At 35.0% G+C, this 11,173-nt stretch overlaps 1 protein-coding gene across 1 annotated transcript in view; it reads right to left on the bottom strand.

Moving 5' to 3' along the window:
• NPHP1 (nephrocystin 1) overlaps positions 1-11,173 on the bottom strand; it is a 1,368,595-nt gene that overhangs the window by 1,283,807 nt on the left and 73,615 nt on the right. Inside the window, exon 2 of the mRNA XM_044057279.1 lies at positions 2,953-3,071. Coding sequence (XP_043913214.1) covers positions 2,953-3,071 — 119 coding nt within the window. The remainder of the gene's footprint in view (positions 1-2,952; positions 3,072-11,173) is intronic.

The following is an 11,173-nucleotide window of genomic DNA, read 5'->3' as shown; positions in this document are numbered from 1 at the left end:
CAGTTTTGCAGACTGCCACACTATAGTGTCTCTGCAGACCTGCATCCATAACACACACACACACACACACACACACACACACACACACACACACACACACACACACACACACACACACACACACACACACACACACACGACACACAAGACAATGCTGAGTTTAATATTTAAAGTGTCCTCTCATTTTATGTATACATTACAGCACGTTTTAACTTAAATACAGCAATGCATTTTCCACCCCATCAAACCACTAGTATGTAAGAAGGTTTTTAATATTAAGCTTTGGAAACTTTTATTAAGGATACAGCCATATAACTCTACTGCAATCCTTGGTAATGCTAATGTAGGGACAGTGTGGCGGTGCATTCACAGACTTTAATAGATGGAAGCACCCCGCGCTACCCCTGACATCACCAGGGGAAGAGTTCACTGAACTTTTGGTAATGTTGTGTAAGGAAAATATATTCTACAAAGGTTTATTTAAATCATAGATGTACATAACAGGAATAATTGAGAGCAAAATACAGCACAGCATTAAAGCCACAACATGCAATTGTGCCTAAGTTAACTACATAAGTGTGATTTTCAGTGAATGACAACTAGACACTCAGGCACTATGCAACATCTTGGTAAAACTTTAGAACTAAAAACATTAATTTCTTTAACAAGTAAGAATTCTGATCATTCTAAATGTTATTCAAAAATGTTTTTGAGAAGTGCAATATGATATAACCAAGATACAAACATTTTTCCTTGCCTTTAAAACTAAAAACACATGCTTGTGTCTTGACCTAAAAATCATATAAGTATACTTCAAACTAGAGCAAAGGTAGTGTCAAATCTAGAACATGATGTCCATCAAAAATTTAAAAACTGCAATATTTCAAAAAAAGCATTTATTTAAAACAAATGTGTACCTGTTAGTTTTGTTCATGGTGACAAATACAATCATCAAAAAATAAATACATTGTGTTGTTAAAAACATGAAATATGTACTTATGTATATACATAATATTTTTGCAATACTGTTAAATGCTGTAGCATAAAAAAGTCAACAAAAATTAAAAATTTCACTTTAGAGCTTTCAGATAAGCCAGCCAAACGTTGCAGATGGAGCATCTCCATACTTGCCTGCACCACACCATTCATCACAGTTCAGTTAGACTTCCACAAGTAAAATAAAGCAGCTGGCGGGGTAGACACAGCAGGAATAGTGACTCTCTTTAAAAGCTGGCCATAGGTGGAATGTTGTTCTGTTCACATCCCAGTACTCTGCAGAAGAATGCCAGGAGACCTAGCTAGTACTCTTGCAAAACACAGAGGATCTGCAAAAATGAACATCCATGACATTTTGTGGAAGTATTCATGTCCCCACTGACATCACTGCACAAAAGAAACAGTTTGGCAAGAGTGAAAACCAGTAAGATCATTCAAAACATCTTGATCCTGCAGCTGTGAGAGCTTCAATGTCTGTCCTGAGAGAATATGGCTTGATAAACGGTGGAGTCAAGGAAAAAAATAGATTCAGCAAAAAAATAAATATTCAAGATAAAATCGTCTTACTATCTTTGGATCTATAATTAAACTCTAAGGAAACTTTGTAGCCAAATGTGCTAGTATAATTCCCTGAACATATCATTAGACCATGTCAAACCATTTTAAAGCAACCATCCTTTATAGGTGCAACATAAAATAGTTAAAAATGGCCAGTAACTAAAGCACAAATATCTAGAAAAGTGAGCAATGCAGGGGTTAATAAAACTGTTTACAGTACATCTCTTATCTTTTTTACTATTTATAGGCTGCCTGAATATAATGACTGCCTGCCGTAACTGTAAGTAGTTTAAGTTATAGAACTGATGAAGCTCAATGTATGTATGTATAAACCTTCTTGTCATTTGCAATGGCTGGACTTTTTATACAATGGCTTATTTCTGTACACATAATATATCTCTAATATACAAGTAAAATTTTAATACATACATTTATATGTGTGTGTGTGTATATATATATATATATATATATATATATATATATATATATATATATATATATATATGTCTCTTAACACGCACACACTATGTGTATACACTGTTTCTTTCATCCCACATTGTGATCTGTTTATTTGTAAATTGTATTCTTAAATCCCAAACGCTTTACAAGGTTGTAACACCTATAGTTGGTTTATCTGTTGTAGGTACTCAGTATTCCTTTCTCACATACACAACAGAGCACCCAGCAATTGGCTGTCAATACTAAAGTCCTAGTAAGGGTTACAAAAGTTACACAGCAAACACTTGGTTACTTTAAATGCACAACTTAAGACGCCATACCATTCCACTCTATATTGTGACCTCATTTGCAACATTCACCACAACCTTTATAACCATGAGCTCTCTAAGACATATGTACAAGGTGTAAAGCCTATACTAGCTGGTATTCTGAATATAAAAGCGAGATCTTTGGAGATGATTTCCATCATGAAACAACTAAGACTGAGAAATCAGTCTCCCTGGGTAAACAAAACATGACTGACTATATACCTACAAACGTTTACCAGTATATTTCAAGCAGAAAGTGAAGAGCACAACTCCACAACAAACTTTTAATTGACTGCTTATGTTTAATAGCTTATTTTTCTATCATTAAGACAGATAAATGTGATGAGCCAAAAGTGCTTTACATTACTTGAGGCAGAAATGTATGAAACCAAGGCAAACTAAGAATTAATTTAGGTTTTACTATCAGGAAGTAAATCTTGTTTAGCATACATGCTACCCATTTCCTTATACATGTCAAATATTTTAATAAAATATTAAAAATAGCTACATAAATGTAAAACATAAGCTATTAAAAACTTGTTTTTATAAAGACCACTATACTCCATTTTTTTTTCATTCTAACAGTAAAGCAAGTTAGACATCTCGCTGTTTTTTGGTGATAGGAACTTACTTCTTCGGATTTCCGCTCTCCTGAATTTGTGTCTGCTCTAGTTTGAGGGAAAGTTGTGCCACATTTTTTTCACTTTTCTTCCTTTGGCTATGGTTTCCTACTGCTGTGGAGTCATCTGTCTTCAGGGAAGAAAAAACAGTATTTTCAAAGAGAAACAAAACATTTACTTGATTCTTGGAATGGAACATGGAACCCAGATAATCTTATTTTCTAAGTAATTAGCATTAAAATAATTAATAAAAAAAACAGTAACAATTGACTAAAGACCACACACGTGCGCACACAATTACAGTGACCAATAAATTTATGAGGCCACACTCTGCAGTAACAGCTCTTATTAGCTGTTGGATAAATAATTGGCATTACACAGGAAACAAGGTTATGAACACTCACCACAATGCTGGATCTGTGACTACAGCTTCAGCTATAGAAGGCATTAGGCTTACATCATAGGTGTTAGTACCATTTTGCACATAAAACTTTTCCTGGCTACTTGCCCCCCCCATTCCATAATACAGTGTTCCCACCTTCTTCTCCAATTCTGGAACAAGTTAAAGGAAAAAGAAAGAAGTATAAAGCAAAGGGTAGAGGAATAGATACTTCCTGCAGATGCAGTTCTACTCACTAATCAGGCGTTTTGGTGAGTACCTATAATTCTTTAATGGCTACCACTTCTGTAGGATAGTAAAAGGAACAAATCTGGTTTGGATACATATCTTTGTTTGTAATCTGGAACAGTATCTGGACATTCTGTATATAACTGTTCATTCAGAGGTATCTTAATTGCACCAAAAATGTCAGTTACTGAATCTCTATTCTGTTTATGCCTATATCCAAAATGGTATAGGACTTACTGTTAACATATCCATGTTTAAGGTACAGTCAAGCGCACCTGTGCATGATAATTTTTCCCTTTTATTTAACTATACACTTTGTTTTGGCATTAGTTTTCATTGATTTACTGGACATTGAAAGTAAATATGCCACTATAATTCTTTTCACTGAAGATAATGATTTTTAAGTATTCTCTAAGAGCAGACATTATATGCGTGTATGCATATGTTGGTCTATGTCAGTTTGCAGAATTAACATGACGAAAATGAAAAGAATGAGACAACAACATCAAAAATGCAGAACAATGAACATTCGCAAAAGCAAAACTTATAACATCGAAACAAATACATTCAATCCATTACAGGAGAACTGGACATCTGTCCCTTTAAACTACACTGCGAGTTACAGAGACTTCTGTGGCAAACACAGAGCTCTTTCAGGATGATAATCATTCAAATGAAATCATAAACGTGGTGTTCTATTTAGCTTCACAACAACCTTTTTCTAAGATTTTGCAGCCCCCCGCCCACACCCTGCAAATTACATATACTAACTCCGAGATCACAGTACAGTAAGGAAAAGGGTGAATTTCCCAATCTTCACTGTACCGTACCGTGATCTCCATTCAAGATCTACGAGGTTAAAAAAAAATGTGTAACAACTGCAGCTGTTTTTTTTCAGTGTCTTGAGTTTCAGATTTGTGAACACTCACTGCTGTGCTGTTTCGGTGTTGTAGTCTCGTTTTCAATTTGTCTCGTTTTCAAACTGAAGTAGACATATAGATGTGTGTGTGTGTGTATGTGTATATATATATATATATATATATATATATATATATATATATATATATATACAGACACATACATACAGACAGACATATTTATACGGGTGTGTGTACATGGATATTGTGCTACCAAAGATGTTATGTGTCATACAGAAAGATCCATTGCAAAGTTTTGTAATGTACAATAAGGACCCCAGTTATTCAAGAGTGGCACTTATACATTTGTTTCTGTATACATCAGACTGCTGAGTTAATGATAATAAAAACTGCAGTCATAAAATCATGGAGTATTCTTGTTTGTATCTTAACTTCCTGTAGGCAGATCAGCTTTGATTCCTGCAGGTCACTGGATTAATATGCAGTAGCAACTCATTTTGCTTATCAAGACACCAAATTCCTCAATTATATAAAGACTGCAAAAAGCAATACTGATATTCTAATAAGTGCAATAATAATAAACAATAATGCTAATAATATTAATAACAATAATGCTAATGCCATGTGTACCAACACCAAAAACAAATGGAACTATTTCTAAGAGTTTGAAAGTAGACATTTGCTTGCCTTTATTAGAAGGTGCAGGAAGAGGGAAATGTTAATTAAAAACCTATTCAGTGACAAATAGGATGGGTAGCAACTGTAATTTATACATGGGTTCCTTTTACTGCCATGGTTAAAGACTGCAACCAGATGCCAACAGGGGCATTTATTTAATATCTTTATTAAATAGTGCATGAATGGGTGTGCCTTCTTTGAAGGTTTGGCGTCAAACTGGCAACTCAGCACCGTAAAAGTCCACTACCAATCATTAGCGGACCGGAGTTCCGCTCTGGCGACCCCTAACCAGGAAAAGCCGAAAGACAAACATTAAATAGCCATTTGCATAGATGACATACATACACATGCATTAATAAAAAAGAAAACAAACCAGAGTGACATTTTCTTTATTTTCATGCCGTAGCCATAACTTTTTAAACAATTATCATTCACTACTTACTCTAATATTTCATATATTGCTCAGTTCCTGCCTTCCCTTAACCCCTCCCCCGAAAATTATTCTGCATGTATTATTCCCACAGAATCTATTTATTTCTATGTGAATTGCTCATTCCCTTTTTTAAAGTTCACATTTCCAGTTCTTTTATCTCCTTTACAATATTCAATAATGCAATTACAGCAGGTTTACACATTGATTTCCATTTTATAGTAATTGATTTTTTGACAGACAACAGCATTAAACTTGGAAGGCTTTACTATGTCTAGGCAATTCAGATCTTATATCCCAGCTCAAAATAATAACTTCTTTAGTTACAACCATTTGTTCCCCAAACATTTCTGGCAAAGTATTCTGTATGGCATTTTTAAAATCTACACTCATCATTTTCCCAGTTACCTCCCTCTCATCACACCTTTAACGTTTGCTATCCACCTGAGGAAAAAACAATCTCAAGTCTGCTTGGGGTATAAAAATACCTATGCACACACACACACTTCCAAACAAAAATCCTAAACCTTTAGGACTTTGTTGCATACTTGGGAGTCATACAGATGTCCTCAAATTATTCCTTTGGAAATTGCCTTTCCATTCTCTCAATCCAATTTTTTCTAACCTTCTCTGATTGACTCTTACAGTTATGTAATGTTTTATATGCCAAATAAATTATCATTTTTTAACACCAGCTTCTGTTCTAGATTCACCAACAGGGATGTACGATAGAAATAAAAATGCTGGAGGACTGAAGTCTCCCTACAGCAAGAACCCAATTCATGTTATCAGTTCCTGAAATAATGATATTTATGAAGAACGTTTATTGTATTTACAGAAATAGTGAACATGAGTGGGACAAGTCCCTCTAGGGGTGTCTCAGAGAACTATTGCGTTATATATTATATTACATTATATTATTTTATATTATGAAACAACGTTCACTGAATCAATAAAATTCTCAAAACAATTTGTGGATCTAATTCCATTATGCTTTCTAAATGTTATTTATTTAATGTTTCTTAATAAGATGGGTAGGCAGATCTGTATTAATTCTTTACAAGATATATTTACGTTAAAAATTCCTAGGAAAAAACATATGGTTCCAAATTTACCATGAAAGCTAATTTTTCTTTTTGCCACCATGAATGCTAAATAAAAAATGTTATTCTTGCTTAGGGGGAGGGGAACATACAGCAGCAAATGCTTATTATATTACAATATAATAAAGTTTACTGTTAACTGTATGATTAAACAGTCTTCTCAATAAAAGTAAGTCTGTCATTACTGGTAATGCAGAACTCTGTAACATTTAGATATTCAGGATGATGAGGCTAAGACCACACGCATGCAGCCAGCTTCATCAACATTTGTTTCAGACTGTGCAATCATAGAGGATATCCATCAATGTGAAAGGCTTTCTAAACAGTGGCAAGGACTACAGACAACAAATTCGTAAAGTTATATACATATACTTCACATCCACCTCTTTCAAAGGAAGACATTTCCACAATACAAAATGAAGCTTGCTATGAAAAAAACTGACATTTAATAAGGAAAGAAATCACTGTTATTTCAGGGCATGCATTAACAAAATACATTAAACACTAATTTTTTTTCTTTTCAGAATCGACATTATTACACATTCAATTTCAATGCTTCATGTACAGTGCTAAAAAGTATACAAACACAACCGATACACACACACACACACACATATATATATATATATATATATATATATATATATATATATATATATATACATACACGTGTATATATATATATATATATATATATATATATATATATACACACACACACATGAATGCACAAATAAATGCATGTATACACACACACACACACACACACACACACATATATATGTATGCACACACATACTCCATCTAAACAGCAAAATGCAAACCAGTTTCACAAATGTATCATTAGTGCTTATCTATTCCACAATTAAAAAGGAAAGTTTACATATTTTATATATATATATATATATATATATATATATATATATATATGTGTGTGTGTGTGTGTGTGTGTGTGTGTAAAGGAAATTGCTCTGTAATGTGACTAAATTAACTAATCATTTGACATTTTATAATAAATCATTAATTTTACTACTCAAAGTATTTCCATTAAAAAGTGAACAAAACATATATATATATAAAATGAAAAAATGTAAATTCTTCTAAAGGCATAGCCTCGCATGAAATAATGTTAATTAAAAAATAAAAATGAAACAAATAAATAAAAAAATGAATCATTGTATGCCATCATTAATTGTACTGCAGTTCATATACTGTATAAACTAACTTCATAGTGACATACACTGATTCATACAATACTTAAATAGCGCTGAAAATAATTAAATGAGCCAGTACTATATGACACTAAATAATTTTAGCATTTGAACAAACATTAAAGGGACCTTAACAATGTCTATAAAATAAATAAGGCTGTTGACTGCACCAATGTGTGTGTTTATGTAGGGCACTTTGAGCTTTTTTACAAAATTAAAAGCTACTGGACAAATAAATAAAGGTTTTAGAATGTCAGTTTGGGGGCCACTTATCGCCTTGGTTTAAATGAAAATATTTAGTGCCATGCAGTTCTAACTTATTTTACTAAATTCAGTGCTATTTAAATATAGTTTGAAACAATATCTGTCACTATAAGGTTAGCAAGGGGTGTTTTCTCTTATGCAGCCCTGCCCCTCCTCCCTTAGCATAAGTAATGATCTCCCCTGTCTCCGGGAAATTGCACCAACAAATGCGTCCATGAGTAAGTGCATCCCTCCCTCCCAAGGACAGGCAAGTAGGCCATGCCTTTTCATTAGTCTCCCCTCCCTGCCTTGCTCCTCTACTCTCTAGGTCACCGGTCAAACCCTGGTTGCTTGGGTGGCAGTCAGGGCTCCATTACTCTATGCCATGGAGCCAGGCTTGTCTGAGTGAATTTAGAACAGTGCGAGTCTGGGCAGAGGCAAATCCCTGTCTTCTGAATGAATTCTAACATCATTCAGGTATGCCATAGTACATAAACTATGAGGCCTAAGCACCCTTTCCAATAGGTGCAGGAATGTAGGTGGTATTTGCCAGTAGCTTTTCATAAGATTCAAGGTGGTCAACAATTTCATGTCCCTTAAACTCTCAATCAGCTTGTCCAGCCTTGTCATGAAGTAGCTCTGGAATTTAGATACACTATTGAATTTCCAAAAATGACTGCTGAATCTATTGGTTCTTCTGGGCTTGCATACTAAAAGTATTGGGCTATTTATCACTATTAAATACCTCAATTTCCCCCTTCTGTAACATTTTCTTCACTTCTTCTTGAACTGCCCTTCTTTGAGATTCCAGTTAACTAGTGGGGTGGAAGTTTGACCATTTCATCCAGATAGCTCTCTATTATGTTTTATTAAAACAGTTCTACATGGCAGTTAAAAGAATATTTCTTGGTTGTGGTGTAAGAACTCCTTTGTTTCCAATTTTTGGAACTCAGACAGGTTCTCATCTACCACCAGGTATGGACAGCAGCCTTTTTTTCCTTTTTATGATCTCTTGCCTCAACCACTACACTGACTAGTAATGTCTTGGCCGCTTTCCATGGTATAAGAAGGTTTATGTAGCAAGTTTGTCCTTTACATATTGTACTGGTTTGTTCAGACTGTTAATTTACTTTGCCTACTCTTTTTAGACTCTCAGAGGGCTCTTATAACATGATAAGCAATTTATTTTCAGACATGGGTACTAAAACCAATACCAGGTCATTAACGAGAAACCCCTGCCTTCTGGGGTCTCTTTATATATATATATATATATATATATATATATATATATATATATATATATATATATATATGCTGCCTGTGCCCCTCCATGTGCTCAGAGACTATTGACATGATGTTTTTTACTAAATCTTGCAGAGAAATATCACGCTCTAACACTGTAGTTGCCTCCTCTTCCCATGTCTCCTTAGTTATATCCAACAGTCCTTTAAGATGTCTCCCACAGAAGAGCTTAAATAGACTAAATCTAGTGGAAATCTGTGGAACCTCATGGACAGCAAATAAGAGGTACAGTAATAACTACTCCACATTTTTACTGTCCTGTTCTATAACTTTCCTTAACTAGGCTTAGCATCCTACTAAACCACCAGACCATAAGTTTGTGGACAGTGCACAGAAGTCCTGAGTTGTTACACTTTAAAGTTTTGACACAGTTGATGTATAATCTTCGACACAAGAGGGGGTTCTCTGATCTGTGAGGATCTCCTCTGGCATACTCCCTCTAGAGAACAATAAAAACAATTCTGCTGTTACAGCCTTAGAATTAGGTTCCACAGAGGGATGACTTCAAGGTATCTGGTTGCATAACAGTATAAACAGAATAATATACTGGTACTCATTACTGCACTTAAAGGATCCTTGATGAACACAGCATTTCCTTTGAATGGAGTGTCTGTGATAAGCAGAGATATCTGTGGGCTCTTTAACCCAGTATCTGGAGCCATTACTTGCCACTCGAGGCATCTTGAACAAAAATCTTTAACCTCTTGCATCACTCACAGCCAATAAAAGCCTCGCAAGAACTCAAGCTTTAGATTTGTCACTTCACCAGATATCTTCCATGATGTGGCTATGTACCATAAGGCTTAGTTATTATCTATACCGGGGTAGTACACTGATCAATACTGATCAACTTCAGGCTCAGCCTGAGTAAAATAAAAAACATTTCTCAAACAAAAAATACAGAAATATAAGTCATAACAGAATTGTTCAGACTAATTACATAGAAAAAAAACTGTACACACATTCCAGTGAACAAGCACTGTGCAATGTACAATCAAGCAGAGTGTAATGTACAATATATACATTAGTTTCAAAAGTAGGTCAATCTTCTGTGAATCTTGAGAGAGGAGAAGAGACTCAGAAAGGAGATAGGTTAGGTGATATGTCCTGTGTTGATGTAGGAGCATTTGGCTTGGATGAAGAAAGCAGATTACCCAAATGTAATGACTGCAACAGTGAAACATGAAGAATATGTGCTTTTTGAGTTGCATTCTGAATGTGGAATAAATATTCATTTCTTTAATGCTGATGAAGAGAGCTTGTCAAGGAGTAGGTGCCTGACAGGAGAAAGCATGTGCAGTCCTGTGGAGTTTGGTTGTAGGGTTAATGAGATATGGTGTGGCTTGTGAGGAGCAACTCAGGTTGTATGAGGAGTTTTTTTTTTGTGAAGTCTAGCAGCAAGGGAAGTAGCTATGTGGAGCTGGAGTAGTCTGTAGAGTTGGGGTCCTAAAAGCAGGTTACATCTTTGATTTAAGGGTAGCCCTTTGGCATTCTGTAGGGTGATACAGTGATGCTCGCAGAAACGTGAGTTTGTAATGAATCAGCAGATCCTCTTTAGAGATACTCCGGAGTGTGGATGGAGGCAGAAACAAAAATTGGGAGCCCATGTTCATTTGGTACACTGTTTCTTTCCTTTTTCTGGTCACCAGGTATAGCAAATCATTTTAATGCTCAAAACAAGGGTATAATGTACAATGAGATGTGGTGGACTCTTCTCCTTCCACCAGGCTGGGGAACAAGAATACTGTTTGCACCTGCA

The sequence above is a fragment of the Protopterus annectens genome, chromosome 1.part2 (genome assembly GCF_019279795.1).
Source record: "Protopterus annectens isolate FY-2018-M chromosome 1.part2, PAN1.0, whole genome shotgun sequence".
In the NCBI taxonomy this organism is placed as follows: Eukaryota; Metazoa; Chordata; order Ceratodontiformes; family Protopteridae; genus Protopterus; species Protopterus annectens.
Note: the sequence above shows the minus strand (reverse complement) of the source record. Positions and strands in the feature narration are given on the sequence as shown.